The sequence below is a fragment of the Thunnus albacares genome, chromosome 1, assembly GCF_914725855.1.
Source record: "Thunnus albacares chromosome 1, fThuAlb1.1, whole genome shotgun sequence".
Taxonomy (NCBI): domain Eukaryota; kingdom Metazoa; phylum Chordata; class Actinopteri; order Scombriformes; family Scombridae; genus Thunnus; species Thunnus albacares.
In genome coordinates, this window is record NC_058106.1 from 2,114,200 (window position 1) to 2,131,030 (window position 16,831).

The following is a 16,831-nucleotide window of genomic DNA, read 5'->3' on the forward strand; positions in this document are numbered from 1 at the left end:
ACTCTTTACTCTATTTCATTATTCTTTTTCCATTGGTGCTGTCTTATAACAGCCATGCATCTATGTGATGTGCATATAATTACACCCTTCTGTGTAAGCTTTTAATGTAAAACACCTGCAGGAAGTGTTGAGTTTTATTGACAGTAGCTTAACACTGATGAAAAAAAATTGCAAAGTAAAACTAGATTCATTATTGAATGAATATTTATACATATCCTGAATATTTATCCTGTTATCAAACAAGTTGAGTCCGGTCTAACGGATTTGGTCTTTGAAAACAGAAATGATGTCCGTCTTTATTTGCATATAGAGCGGGGAAGTGACATCTGATCACAAGTGGTCACTCACGACGCATGTGGAGATGGTATAATGCCAGATGTAAACAGATGAACTTAGAGCTGTCCACTTGTGATCAAGACGCATGTTAATACCAGGTGTAAACAGGGCCTAAGTCCCAGCTATAGGTCATCTGCAGGCATCTGTTTGCAAATTAGTATTCAATATTCAGGTGGAAATAAAACACTTATACTTCTGTTACTCAATGCCACTAGCACTTAGAGTTATTCTGACTATTGGGGGAAAAACTTCAGAGTATTACCTTTGAAAAGACACCAAAACCATGCATGTACTCCTAATGGTTCAAGAACAGCTTTCAGTTTACTTCAGGTATGTCTTGGCTACTTTTACAGGAATTTAAAAGGATTGTTCTGAAAAGCCCCAGCTGTTATTTGAATAACTTGGTCATTACTTGATACAGTCCATCTTATCTGAGAATTTTCTCACTACCTCACAAGTTGTATTCTTCTCACAGTGCAAAAAGCATTAAGATAACAGCACACCATACTTCCCACTAAGATCCAGAATAATAGCTACTAGTAGCAAGTTGGAATGTTTTGAACTTTGGGTCAAAGTTAAGCTCTCTTATTGTGAGAGTAACAGCACCTAGAGTAGAATATTAGATGAAGAGCACGGGAAGACTCTGGCCCCTCTACAGCCGGCAGAGCATGAGAGAGAAATGTCATCCTTCACAGAAAGGGATTTTTCTAATAGGCGTGTAAAAAGTCTAATAACCGCTTGTGTATCTGCTAACATGGAGGAAGAACCTCCTTAACCTTGGCTAATGCTCTCCTCCTCTCCCTCTTTTGGTCTGCTGAAGTTCAACACCATCTGTCAGCTTCATAAGCATTTTAAAAAGAGAATGAATATTTGACTATATCTATCAGTTACTCAGTTTATGTGTACATGACAGTTTGTTGGAGTTGTGAACATTTTAACCAAGTATTGTTATAAGATTTGACCATATTTGACCACACTCCAAACTACCCTAAATTCTCATTTAGTCACTTAGGCCGAGTGTCAAATAATATCTGGGGGCGTAGCCAACACAAACGAATAAAAAGCAGTTACTAATAAAGGCCAGGAATTACCTGTAGCCTACTACTACAACAGCTCACATGTTAAATTTGGTATAATGTACATTTCCACAGCACTAATTCCATCAGTGACACAGAGACATCATATACTTTATTTCATTTGAACAGAAACAATATTTTCATACTCCAGTTTATTCCAGTCATTACTTCTTAGCCATATTTATTATCAATGTTAAGCTGCCGTCAACAAAGCTCAACATGTCCTAATATTTTTCCAGATTAAAAGCCTACCTATAAAGGGAGGACTGCAAGACTTTTAATGTGAAAATACTCAAAGAGCAAGAGTTTCATTCATGGTAGTTCAACATCCTTCAGTGGGAAAAGGCAAAGTGGAACACCTGACTGCATTTATTACCACCACTACAGCTATCTAGGCCTGCAAATACATATTATTTTTTATTTGGTTATTATTTTAAATACCCAGTTAATCATTTATTCTTTGTAGTCTATTAGTTCATTATAAAATGTCAGGAAATAGTGAAAATGCCTGTCACAGAGGAGTCCTCTTCCAATTTATCATCAAGATTGTTGCTGATTAATTTTCTGTAAACTGGCTTAGTGATAATTCAACTAATTGTGTTCTTTCATTAATTCAGCAAGAGCATTGATTTGAAAGGAGTATTCCACCCAGTTTTACACATGAAGATCAGTTTACTTGTCATAAGTCCTAATCAGCCTGTGAAAACAGTTGTATAACGTCTTCTGTAGCTCTAGAGGAGCTTTGTCGAGTTTAACCAAATATCTGCATTACAGAGTATATGGCATTTCATCCATTTCAAAACCAGAGTGCACATAAAAAACAGGCACGTGCATATGATACAAGTGCACAGAACAGTATCCACAAGCAGAAAAGCATCTTCATAAAAGAGCATTTCTGCTCCACATGCACAAATGTGGTCCTGTGAGTACAGGCCTAAGACCAGCGCAACTGCTCAACACTCGCTAACTTGTCAAATTAACTTTTGAGACTTTGGAGGCAGGGATGGAATACACAGACTGCTTCTTTGATTGATTAGAATACTGACCATGACCATTGATTGGCTGTTTGGTTTGATCACTTGCACAGTCAAAGACAGGCAGATGCTTGAGAGAACAAAGGGGAACATAAATAATGATATTTAGCAGCTGATTCCCTGTTTTTTTACCACTTACACTTATGAAAAAGTGTTAGACATCGTAGCAAAAGCCTTAACACTGTTTAAACTCACTGTCAGATTTGTGAAACCTTTATTTTGCCTATGAAAACAGAAGAAAGGGAGATTTCACTGCTATTTCTCCACCCAGACCACATTAGACCAGGTCTAGATTAAAAACCACTGTACTTAGACCTGTTAAATCTGGACTAGATTACCAAGGAGACTCTAGAGACTCATTAAAACACAGTTTCAGATTTGTGAAACCTGACAATGTCACTGCTTTTTCCCCATCCAGACCACATTAGACAGTTTTAAAAAATGTACCTTTTAAACATATAGTGTGGTTGTATTTCAAAAGGCTTTTCTACCTTTGTTTTTAAGTGAGAAAGAGAAGCTCTACATGGCCATAACCAATGAAATGGAGTGTCATTAAATCATGCTGTGAATTTCTATCTGCAAGATCAGTGAAATCTACCTTTTTTGTGTTTTTACAAATATAATAAAGGTTTCACAAATCTGAAACTGTGTTTTAATGACTCTCTGGATTCTCCTTGGTAATCTAGTCCAGATTTGACAAGTGTTTTTTGATCTAGACCTGGTCTAATGTGGTTTGGATGGAGAAATATCAGTGAAATCACTATTTTTTTCTGTGTTCATAAGCAAAATAACAGTCATTCTACAATAACTATTTAATCAGCCTAACTGTATTGCTGCCACTGAAGACACTAAGTAGACCTTTTTTTGTGCATCTGGTTGAAGTATGCGTGTAACCTTCTGTTTGTTTCAAGATGTGTCAGGGGAGAGCAGTCAGAGTGGAGCCCAGTTCCAAGGTCGTCCCAGTGAGGTCTGGTCCCAGTGGCAGAACCAGCATCACTCCCAGCAGGCCGGGGAGCAGCACACACACCCCAACCCCAGCCAGACTGAAGTCTTCCAGGTAACACACTCTCACACTAAGGCTGTGCTGCTTTTGGACTCCTCTGTGTGTCAGTGTCTTCCAGCTGCTGGCTGCTAACCAGTCTACACAGAGAGTGTGTTTGATATGTGTGATAAGAGGTGTGTGTCCTCAGCACACCCCAGACCTCTGACCCCCCCCTCCATCCCCCTCCCCCCTTGTGTCTCTGCAGGATATGTTACCCATGGCTGGAGATCCCACACAGGGAACAGCCAACTACAACATTGAGGACTTCGCTGACCTCGGCATGTTCCCACCCTTCTCTGAGTAACCCCTCCCCCTCTCCGTCCCCCCACCCTGTTGGTCTGCCCTGGCCACCATAGACAGTGGAGGAACTGGACTGATATTTGCATTTCATCTCTTATGTTCTGTCTCATGTTTCTATATTGCTGGATCACCAACACACAGCTGATGTGCAGCACTGTGAATGTCTGGGTGCACTTGTCATTCACGCACACATACAAACACACACACACACACACACAATCCATTCATGTTCAGGCTCCAAGGCCTGCAGTATGTATCTGTGAACATACACATACCTCATTGCTGCAAGAGGAATCCTGCTGTCAGATGGAAGCTACATCAGTCAACATGTATCAGCTGTTTGTCTTCACAGTGATGGACATTGTCTCAAGCTCTGAACAAACGCAGACGAAGTTAAAAGTGTAGTCTGTGATGTTCAAGTCACTGAAATTGTCGAGATAAGAATCCAGAGTGAAGCTCTGTACAGTCAGTGTCAGTATGACTAGAGGAGGTCAGTCATGTCATCATAGCTGTAATTGTAAAGGACTAGTACCAGTGTTATACAGTATTATATAGATTTTACTTTTCAGATTTGACTGGATTAAGTTAACTCCAGTTTCTGGAACACACACTGCACTAAATCTTACCTAAATATTCCTGTTGACTGAACAGGAAATATGTTTTCAGATGATTTAACATTTAAATCTCAGTGATGGTGCTGATTTAGAGCTGACGTGGAGTTCTGCACAGTATCACATTTCATTTAACTATAAAGAGACGGTAACACTGCATCAATTAGTCATTACTTAACTGTTGAGGAATTTAGGCCTCAGCTACTTCAGAGAAGTTGCCCAAAGTTGTCAAAGATCTTGCTCAACTGTGATTGGAGCACTGAGGAGAAAACATTGGCTGGCCCTGTGCACATTGAAACTTGCTGGTATTTTTCAAATGAAAAGATCCTGAGAGAGTTCATGTACATGTGCACATTTTACTGGAGGCCTACAGAGACTAGAATGAATGAGCTGAACTGAGTGTGAGCATCACATCATCACATCCTGCTGTATGTCTCACTATAGTCTCAGAAGTTCCGTACAGTAACTGTTGGTGTTTAGATGTGCGCACCGACAGTCCTCGACCTCCAAGCATGATTACTTTATATCGTAGTATTGTCATACATGGTCACCCAGTTTGTACAGTGATGTGGCAATAACCCACGCTGGGTCACATGTTTGACCTGCTGGTGTCATCAGTCAGAAGGCTGGTGTGGCTCACATGTGTCAGTACATAATGTCACAGTGACTGCTCTAGTGTTATTAGAGGATGTATATTTATTTCACAATGACTGAGACAAAATAATGTGGACACACACTCTTCAGCTGAATCATAAAGCTGTGTATGCATAGTTCTGCTGTGTGTGCAAACAGATTTTTTGTATCTTTCTTTATGCATCAGGCCTTGGTGTCAGTCTAGACAGGACGTCATTTATATCACAGTACAGTAAGAAATGACCAATCTCCTCTGGTAATAACTGCAGTGATTGGAAAGAGAATCATGCTGATGGAAATGCCAAGAAATCCCAACACTATCTGTTAGGGCTGTGCGATATGACAATATATATATATACATATTGTGTGATGATAGAAAAACGTCTGTCGTTATTATACTATATTGTTTATTTCAGTGTCGCAAATCAAACTCTTTACGGCAATATTTTTCGTCACTTGGAGTCTGTCCATCTTTTGTATGGATTACATTAATAAATTACTCTTCTGGGCTTTTTACTCGCAAAGCTTTTATTGCACTGACATTAAAGTAACAAGTGTAGTTGTCAACTCGAGTACTTCACCTGGTTCACTGTCAGAGTAGCGACCATAAATGACAGCAAAACGCAGTAGAGCCTATGTTTATTTATTTGTAATCTATCTACTAAAGGAATGACTCTCTGTCTGTATGTCCTTTGCGTATCTCTTGAACTGTTTATCCGATTGACTCCACACTTGGAGGGTGTATGGCTGGGGAACAAAGGGAGTGCCATGTCGAATTTGGTGCAATTTGGACACACGCCATGATAAATATTAATAAATTTAAACTCTAAATAAACAAGCCATCAGCCGCTCTACTCTGCAGCAGCAGGGCAGGGCCTCTGGGCTTTGCTACTGCATCTCATGATCTGAGCTGTACAACCCTGCCATTAGAGTGAGGAGGGCATGACATTCTTCGTTTAATAGCATTAAAAGTTTGGGTTTTTTGCAGGTTTCCCAACTTATTTTTAAAAAGACGAGAAAAAGAGAGAGAGATGGCGGGCGAACTGAGAGACAGTGCTAGAAAGTTTTCTCTGAGAAAGAGAAAGCCTGTGAATCGTTATTTCCTGATTGTTTCACGGCAGTTATGTTCTAAAGCACAACAACCATCAAACACTCAACAGGTGATTTACTGTGAAGACAGATGCTCTTTTGGTGCAATTTGGACACGCAACACATTTAATATTAATAAATATTGAATGAACAAGCAAACAGCGAGCTGCTTACCTCCACGTCTGAGTGCATCGAGGGCTGTTTGATATAAACAACGTCGCATCACAGTGAGCCAGGGCTTCTGGGCTCAGACTGGACTTCACACTTGGCGGGTGTGCTGCTGAGGACACAAGGAAGGGCAGTGTCGAGTGTGAAGTTATTTGGACACGTGAGACATTTAATAAACTTAGAACGAACAAGCAAACAGTGAGCCACTCAGCTCCATTTCTGAGTGCAGCAGGGGCTGTTTGATATAAACACCATCACATAACAGCGGGACGGGGCTTCTGGGCTCTGACTTGCTGAGCGGGACAAAGGCATATGCCCTGCTCAGTTAAACTACCCAAGAGAGACAAACAAGTGCACACAGGAGAAGAAAACAGGTAGAGGAAGTAAAACAAGCCAATAGGAGCACAGACATGTTTGACTGGCAACAGAATCAAACAATGGAAGGCCATAAATTGTTTTTACAGTTCAACCTCAGTTTAGTCTTACTGGTGAAGTTTCTGTCTGGATTAAAACCATTTAATTTATGAATTTATCATCATTTTAATTGATACATATATATGTTGTTCTCAAGAAATAATAAGCAATCAGCCTGTTCCAAACAGGTATGTTTTGAACGGGCACTGCACTACTTTACCTAGTTTATGGGCACTTGTTTTATTTCAGCTCAGTCTGAGAGTCTCTACTGCGTTTTTCTGTCATTTATGGGCGCACTACTCTCCTCTGCTCTCTGTGGTTCAGGGAGGGTGGGGCCGAGCCTTTCGTGTGTGCTGCACACACAGCGCAGCAGAGGAGAGACAGTGAACCAGGTGAAGTACATGAGTTGAAGATGACTACACTCTTTATGTTACTGTAAGTGCAATAAAAGCTTCACGGGTAAAAAGCCAGTAAGAGTAATTTATTAGTATAATCCATGCAAAAGATGGACAAAGACAAATCAAGGAGCTTGTACCTAAAAGAGGGGCTACTTCTGTCAGTTTGGGAATGAAAAGTCTGACTGACCATCTTGACAGACCAGAAACTATTTATTCATTGACTTTACAGTGAATCTGCTATATTGTGAGATGTATCATTAACTGGATATGAAATGACCTCTATATCAGCATATGAGGTTTTGGTCATATCACAGCCCTACCATCTGTTCCCACAGACACACAGTGAGACTTCTGTGAGCATTGAATATGTACACCCCCATCTGCCTCATGCAGCCCCTTGCACACCATCACTGACTCTGCCAAACAGCAGCAAGAGAGGAGAAGCTGCTGTCCTCACTGTCCTCATCAACCTTACTGTGTAAAGTTCACCTATATGTAGTGATGTCCATAACTCTAGAGAAAAACCTGATGCGAGGATGGAAGGATTCTGTGTATAAATTAAACAAAATTAGAAAAAAAAACCTCATTGCAGACAGTTGCTAAGCTAAGGCTTAAAGTGCACTTCATAAAGCTAACTGCTAATCTCACCAGCCTGCTTTAAAAGGGAAAAACCGCCATACCGTCCTAGCAAAGCGCAGTATTTACTAGTGTATTTGGTGTTCTTCAGCTCTTGCTGCTTGACTTTATTACTTTATAATCTTTTCAACTATTAAGAGACTGAATAATACTTTCTAGACTGTATAATGTCTCTGACAGGCGGATGGGAGAACCTTGAACAGACATTGGAGTCCTTTTGCTAAAGATCTCAAATTGATGTTTTTTGTAAATAATGTGATTTTTATGTCGACTTGTGTTACTTTCACACAGTACATGTTTTTTGTGTAGGTTTTAATAATATTGTGTGCAATGTGAGTACATATTTAACTATTGGTACTTAGTTAGTCTGTCAATTGTACATTGAGTTCTAGACCTGTATAAATTGTGTAAATGTGACCCATTATTTTTGTGTAACAAATTGTGCTTGTGACAATAAATTCTTATTGGTTACGTGGCTTCCATTCAAAGTTTTAGTCCTCCATTGTTTGGCCATGCTTCACATTTTGAACTTTGATTTTGATTGCATTTAGATTTTTGAAGAGTGTTTATTTTTGACCAAAAGAAGCATCAGTGTAGATAAGAAACAGTTTTCACAGTCATACGCCATATTTTAATGAGATGTAAAAGCAGATAATGTGTGTTTATGTGTGTGTTTGTTAGTGGTGAAACATAACTTAGTACATGTATTCAAATACTGTACTTGGTTCTCTTTCAGTCAAGTCACTCAGTACAACTCATATAGTATGGGATATCATGCCCCCGTGTGACCTGACTGAAGACACCTCAGGCCCATCCTTCAGTTGTTACGCTCTTCACCTTGCGAAGAACACCTCCGCTGAGTCAGGCTAGCTAGCTACAGCTAGTTAGCTCTGTTTCTGTAGTAGGCTACTGCCAGCTCGAAGTTAGCTTAATACCCCTTGTTGATGTTAGCTGCTGGCTACCTGCGGAGCACTACTTTTGTGTGTGTTTTATCTATGGACTTTGTGTCTCGGTATGAGCACCAAGCCTAAACAGGCAAAGAAGGAGTCTTCTGTCCGCCCCTGTCCTCAGGGATGCAACTTCACTTTGAACAAAAAAGACGAGCACAAGGCATGTCCCGTCTGTCTGGGGATTGTCCATACCAGAAGACCATTGACTGAGCCTGAGTCTGATGCGTCTCTTCAGCAGCTCTGGCACTCAACCATGCAGAGGCAGGTCACATTCGTGGAGAAAGTGCTGGGAAAAACTACCAAACGGCAAATGGCAGTAACCTCTCCGAGTTGAGAGACCCAGCTTCATCTGAGTCTGACAGCAAGGAGGTAACTGGGCTGACCACATGGAGTATGTTGAGGGGTTGGCAAAGTATGAGCCGGAGCCCTCCGAGAGCATTAGCCAGCTGCAGCTTTAGTTAGCCGTTTGCCATGATGACGATGATGTGCTGAACAGTGGCTTGGACATGCATGGTTTATCAGAGGATGAACAGGAGGCTTTATCGTCTGGCCAGTACACCTCTGCTGCTATCGGTTGGCCAGGATGATACATTCTTCTTCTCACTGTACCGATGTGCAGCTAGGAAACTGGAGGTGGAGTGGCCCTCTCCTCCTCCGGCTGAGAAACCGTCACGTTCACAGGGTTTTTCCTTCTCCCTGAGTCGACAACGGTCACTTGCCCATGTTTCCAGGCTTGGACTTGACATGGAACAAACCGCTGTCTACTCACATCACAGTGCCCAGGTATGGACAGTATTTGGATCTGGATGGAGCTGAAAAAGTAGTCTGTTCAATCCTCTGCCTATGGAGCCATCCCTAGCAGCTTATCTTGCCGGATCCCTCAACCATGGTGGGGGGCACCACAGCCCTTTCATCTAAGCACTGCAGGTTCTCTGCATGTCAGCTTGAGAAGATTTACCAGGTGCAGGCAGGCACCACTCGTGCACTGAGCTCCGTCACCATACTTCAGACATATTAAGCCATGAGCCATGTGTGAGCTTGGACAACAGATGCACCTGACAGTCCACTGGCACCTCTTCTCAACAAGGTCACAGTTGTCATGGATTATGTCCTTCGTGTGTCCCGCTGTGGGATTGTCCAGTGCTCTCCCTTGGCAGAGGGATGGCATCTACAGAAGTGGCATAGAGACACCTGTGGCTGATTCTCTTTGATGTCCAGATAGGGATAGGGCCATTAATTTGGATGAGCCAATGTCTGCTGAGGGTTTGTTTGGGCACTCACTCAAGCTATTCAGGTGAAGTTTGAGCTGAGGAAGAAGCGGGCAGGAGCTCTGTACAGCATCTTCCCCAGATGTGATGTGAAACCCAAGTGCCAGGCAGCGCTCGCAAGCCTGCGATACCACCGGCTCCCCTCAAGAGGGAAGTGCCAGTCACAAGTTTGGGCTACCAGCATCATGAATGTTCAATTGTTGAATCCAATGAAATGTAGATTTTGTACTCAAAACACTGCAAATCAAATAAACCAGGGCAGACTGGTGATGTTGTACCCCCCGGCATGCCAGAGGATGACAGCCCCTCCCCTACAGTGCTGCAGGTCAGTTGGCTAGCAGTTCACTTCTCTCAATGGTGTGCGTGCGCAGCCTCTAAGTGAGTAGAGAGAACGGTTCACTATGAGTTATTGGTTGAGTTCCTAGAGAACCCCATTTACTACACAAGGGCACCCCTATAAGGAGGGTGTCTTTTCACAATATGGTGTCCATAGATGCCTCCCTGAGGGGGTGGTGGGCTCTGTGTGATGGTGCAGCAGTGAGAGGGCACTGGTTGTTGGTACAATGCAAGTTCCACATCAACCACCTGAAGCGATTGGTGACTTTCTTAGCTCTAAAGTATTTTCGTCTGGCTCTGACAGGCCAGTATGTTCTGATCAGGACAGACAATACAACAGTGGTTTCCTACTCCTAAACTGCTTGTTTCCTAAACAAGCAGGGAGGAACCCATTCATTTTCCTTGTTAAAACTCTCTCTAAAAGTCTCACTCTGCGTTTCTTAAAGGAAGTCTGCCATCTGAGACCTGTGGTTAAATCCAGCGTCCCCTCATGGGATTTAACATTGGTGCTTTTGTGGGCCTCCCTTTGAGCCCAATGAGTCTGTAGATATGAAATTTCTTTCATACAAAACTGCACTGCTTCCCACTTTGACCTTCATGGTTTATCTGTGCATCCCTCTTGTGCTTGGATGGCTTCGAGGTTATGTTGCACCCAAATGTGGCATATTTCCCTACAGCCTATAGCCCTATGGCTTTTGAGCTCTTGAGCTTTTGTCCCCCTTCCTTTGCATCGAAGGAGCAGAGGAGGCTGCATTCTCTGCGTCCTGTGCATGTACTACGCACCTACATAGACCACACCCTGTGTGTGTGTATGTGACTAATTTTTTGTTTTACATAGACCGCACCCAGAATGTGCATTCATGTGAAAGGGGGTGGGGTAGATAATAGTGAGTAGTGGGTAGATAATAATGTCCTAATACCTAAATTAAATATAAAATAGGTTCCCTGTCAGCTTCCAAAATGACCCATACAACTGTTGCAAAAATGATTCATGAATGTTTTCTGATCTCAGCAACAGCTGTGCTATGTGTATCTTGACTTCCTCATACTGACTTGGGGGTATTCACCTCATCTAGAACTGGAATTTCATGCTCTATCATACTGGTACATCCTAAATCCATATCTGACTTTGAAAAAATTCCATAATGCTTACTCAAAAACTGCCTCACTTTCTAGACAACAGTAAGACCTGGGAATTCCTTTGCAGCTAACTCTGGTGGCAACCCCAAGCCTGTCCACACAACAAGACCTGCTCTTCCTGAGGACCTACTCACTCAAACACAACAGGGGCAGTATTAGAGGACACAACATCCACAACATGCAAGGAGCCAAGCTGAGTCTAAGGCTCAAGGTGCACATCTACACCACCTACATTTGCCACCAGCACAGCAACATGTCCGTTCTTAACTGGAACTAATGCATTGGAGACGAGTAACTCACATGGAAGGCTCCCCTCCCAATGAATAGGCAAAGCTTCATAGAAGACCGACGAAGGGCTTGAATCCTGCTCAGACCCTGACACTAACTGCTCCATCTCATAAAATATCTTTATCACATTCATGCCCAATATGCAAGGGACAGCTCTTTTATGATGTAATGCTCCGGCATCTGTGCAATTCAGGACAACAAAAACTCCTCTACCTTTTGTGATTCTGCAAACTAGCCCTCTCAAAGCAACTCAGCAACTGGGTAAGGAATGCCCAAAACCATTGGCTGCAGACAGGGAGAACCACTCAGTTTGTGAGTGTCGGATTGAAATGCTGCTCGGAAAATATCTCTGGATTAGTTGAAACATTTGACCCAGTATCCAGGAGGCATTTAACCTTTACATCACCTAATAAAACGTCCAAAGTTGGGCATTTGCCAACTAAACATTCATATTCAACAACATTTGAAACCTAAAAGTGTGAGTCCACTTTAACCTCACCTGAAGCTGCGCTCATCACCACAGGTGGAGAAAGTTTTCCTGCTGCTCAGCTATATTGGCCGACCTATCCCAAGAGACTGCAGTGTGCAGTGCAGAAGCTACTTTTTGTTATGCAATATGGCCAGCTACCCGACATTAAAAGCATATAGACTGACCATTAGCATCAAATCTTGGCTGTTCCCCACAATCTCCTGCTTGCCTTGCCCCTATGTCTGATAAATCAGACACTTCCTGTGCTAAATCAGTGATTTGGGCCTGCTGTTGCTTCAATGTGCTTTCAGCTAGGCCCTGCTGCTGCTTTAAAATTTGCAAAATTTCCACCATAACTGGGTTAGATTTAGGAGGAGCAGCCTGCATTGGATTCAACATCTTTCACCTCAATTTCATACAAGCTTACTACCTGTCGTTTCTGACCATCCCTGGCATCAACACCCTCCCACATCACCACCTCCTTTCATAGATAAATGAGTTAGTTTAGAATTCTGCCAAACAGCCCATTTTAACTCCCTGCATGAAGTGAAATCTCGAACATTCTCCACAAATTGATCATGTAAAGCAAAATCACTGCATCAGGTCTGCTTGACATCACAATGGTTGATATCATCAATAATGGCCATAAGTGTGTGCAAATGTGCAGATGGATTCTTCTCCACGCTGTTTCCTATCAAAAACTTGTTTTTGCAACCTGGTCAGGGAAGAGGGCTGCCCATATATTTCCTTCAAAATTTTCAATATCTGCAATATGTCTCTCCTCTCTGCCTGATACCAATATTTTACTTCCTGTCCCTGTTTGCTTCCCCACCCAAATGATCATATATACATAGTCTTCTCGGTATTCCCAAAATGGTGGTAATTCACAGTTGAATTTATTTCACCCAACCACTCATAGAACTCAGCAAAGGATCCTGTATTGAAAACAGGACATTTTTATTCTCATTTGGTACATAAACGACACATTAATAAATAATACACATAAATAATGTGGTACCCACCAGCCACAGACAGCAGGTTCAAATGCTGTGAAGGCAAAGACAAATAGGGAACAATGTTATATTAAAAATACCAATCTTTTTTATTCTAAAATATGGTTACATAAAATTACATTGAGCACAAACAGCAAGTTGGTTGGCAGTAATACATTAAGGGTCACATGCACCCCATCTAACAACATCCGGATCAGATTCACAGAGAAAAACAGCACATAAACTAGTACAAGAGGAGCTCACAATCTATACTGGGCAGTGTGCTCTATAGTGCCGACAGGGTTATCACACCAACTAAACAGCCAGTTCTATTTGTTATAGTGTTCCATCCTCCTGGCCTGTACTCTGAATTTTTATCTGAATTCTGAGTTTTTATCAAACTTAGTCCTCATTACAGATAAAGTAATTATAGTAGGTGATTTTTAATATTCATGTGGACATCGATAATGACAGTCTTAGCACTGCATTTATCTCATTATGAGAGTCAATTGGCTTCTCTGAGTGTAAATAAACCCACTCACTGTCTTAACTACACCCTCAATCTTGTTCTGACTTACGGTATCGGAATTGAACATTTAATAGTTTTTCCACAAAATCTTATTTTATCAGACCAATAACAATAACAACAATAATAATATATAGAGATATGACTAGCAATAACAGATAACAGCAATAGCTGCTGAAGGACACCATCAGGACCGTGCCACCATCCTCATGGCGAAGGCTCACAGTATCCCGGGGTTTCCTGCAGGATGACAAAGCACAAAAAACTCTGGGGAAGAAGCCAAGTTACTAACATAAATTAATGGTACATGAATGCATACAGATGGAGAGGAGGAGGAGGGGACTATAACACTCGACTCCATCGCCCCTTTGAAAAGGAAGTTAATAAACCATAAGAGGTTAGCTCCATGGTATAACTCCCAAACTTGCAAATTAAAGCAAACATCATGAAAATTTGAAAGGATTTGGCGTTCCACTGTTGGATCTGGGAGGAGCACAGCTGGTTATTAGCAATAATTAATAATTATCTGAGATAATTATTAATTATTAAAATTAATAAATTATTAATATGAAATAATAATAATGGGGGACCACCCGGAAACCAATAGCCTGACAATAAGGTAGTCTCATAAAAGAGTTCACCCTAGAATGCTAATATCTGAGGGATATCAACGTTCACAGGTGAACAAAGGTTTGAGTTCAAGCTCTGACTCTCTCAATCAGCCACTTTTCACAATATATAAACACAATAATGACAAAAGAACTTCTCTTTAAAGATATAACAAAATTAACAAAGTTAGCCAATGCTTTGATCAATAAATCACTATCCTATCTAAATTCTACCTACGCAAACATACATGTATGTACAGTGAAAACACATGCAGGCGGGTGCAGGACGCGGTTGCTTTGTCCACAGAGAGCACGTGTATGGACGACAGTCTGCAATGCACGTTGTCTGATTTTTGATACACAACTTACTTTCTCACTCATGATGGCACAAACACAGCAGTCCTGAGTGGGACAAACAAAAAAGGGACTTGGTGGTCTATCGATTCGCACAGCAAACAGCACTGAAGCTGAAAATAACACACCTTCATAACTTATCTCTGCCCAGACTTAAGCCTCTTACTTGGTGGCTTCAGAAAGTGAGTAGGTGTGTGTTTCAGTCCATCTTTGGGTTTCGGCTCGGTTCCTCGGCTCGGATGCTGACAGGGCCATCCTCACGCTCTGTCGCCAGGTTTCACGGCAAGCTGATCCTCGGTGGTGTGGTGGAGAAAACAGCGGAGTCGACTCAGTTGAAGAAGAGTGGGGCAGAGAAGTTAACCGCATCTTTGTGAGGAAATACTTTTCTTCCTTCCGCAGGCAGTGAGAGCACTGGGTTGCAGCAGTGGTCTGCTCTCAGATCCGGTGATTGTGTTCGGGTGAACACGGGTTGAAGTCTCAGCTCGTCCAGCAAGGGGAGAATCTTTCAGTTGGTGAGGGGGACATATGCCCGGGGTTAACTCCTTTAGTAAACTTGCTCATGGAAAAAGCAAAGCTTCCTCTCTCTCTGCCAATGAGAGACGAGAGTTTTGGACTTCCTGCAGAGTTCACACCAAGATGCGAACTGAGGAGAGCATGCTGGGAGATGTAGTCTGTTTTGGACTCCCTTTGTTTGACTTGGTGCCCTTCCTTGTTATCAGGCTTTGTGACTGCATGCAGGCTTGCCTGTCTCATGTACATGGAGTATGAGGCCCACACCACCAAACCAGAAGAATCTCCCTTAGTCTGGCTGCCTATTACTCATCATTAATAGAGGAGAATAAAAACAGCGCTATGTTCCTTTTCAGCACTTTGGCCAGGCTGACAAAGAGTCATAACTCTATTTAGCCATGTGTTCCTATAGCTTCTTTAATGATAAAATTCTAACTATTAGAGACAAAATTCATCACCTCCTGCCTTCAACAGGCATCGATTTATCCCCAAACACAGGAACCTTAGAAACAGCTGTAATACCTGATATATATTTAGACAGTTTTTCTCCAATTGACCTTCCTGAACTAACTTCAACGATTTCTTCTAAACCATCAACCTGTCTCTTAGACCCCATCCCAACTAGGCTGCTTAAGGAAGTGTTACCCTTAGTTAGCACTTCTTTACTAGATATCATCAATCTGTCTTTAGTAACAGGTTATGTATAAAGTAACTGTAATTAAACCTCTTCTTAAGAAGCCTACTCTTGATTCAGGCATTTTAGCCAACTATAGACCTATATCTAATCTTCCCTTTCTCTCTAAGATCCTTGAGAAAACAGTCACCAATCAGTGATGTGACTTTCTATATAAGAATAGTTTATTTGAGGATTTTCAGTCAGGATTTTGAGCGCATCATAGCACAGAGACAGCACTGGTGAAAGTTACAAATGATCTCCTGACTGCAAAAGACAAAGGACTTATCTGTACTTGTTAGATCTTAGTGCTGCATTTGACACCATTCACCATCACATCCTATTACAGAGGCTGGAACATTTAATTGGCATAACAGGAACTGCATTAAACTGGGTTAAATCCTATTTATCAGATCTATTTCAGTTTGTACATGTTAATGATGAATCCTCCATGCACACAAAAGTTAGATACTTAATACTATATAAGGTGAATAGTATTCGTCTTATATATGCTTCCTTTAGGTAATATTATTTGGAAACATTTTGACTGTTATGCAGACGATACCCAATTATATTCATCAATGAAGCCAGATGAAACCAAGTTAAACCCAGTTTAAGAAACTCCAAGCATGTCTTAAGAACATAAAGACCTGGATGACCTGCAATTTTCTGCTACTAAACTCAGACAAAACTGAGGTTATTGTGCTTGGCCCTAAACACCTTAGAAACACATTATCTAATGATATATCTACTCTAGATAGTATTACCCTGGCCTCCAGCACCACTGTAAGGAATCTGGGAGTTATCTTTGATCAGGATATGTCCTTTAACTCCCACATAAAACAATTTAAAGGACTGCCTTTTTTCACTTACATAATATTGTAAAAATCAGGCACATCCTGTCTCAAAAAGAGGAAGGCTGGATTATTGCAATTCCTTATTATCAGGCTGCCCTAACAAGTCTCTAAAGACTCTCCAGC

General features: G+C 41.6%; 1 protein-coding gene across 2 annotated transcripts in view; it reads left to right on the forward strand.

Annotated features, from left to right (window-relative positions):
• The window catches only part of arnt2 (aryl-hydrocarbon receptor nuclear translocator 2), a 97,151-nt gene extending 88,926 nt beyond the window's left edge, over positions 1-8,225 (forward strand). For both annotated transcript variants that reach the window (XM_044347479.1, XM_044347559.1), the window contains 2 exons: positions 3,358-3,503; positions 3,694-8,225. In XM_044347479.1, the coding sequence (XP_044203414.1) occupies positions 3,358-3,503; positions 3,694-3,792 (245 nt within the window). In that variant the 3' untranslated portion in view covers positions 3,793-8,225. The remainder of the gene's footprint in view (positions 1-3,357; positions 3,504-3,693) is intronic.
• Positions 8,226-16,831: the final 8,606 nt, after the last annotated feature.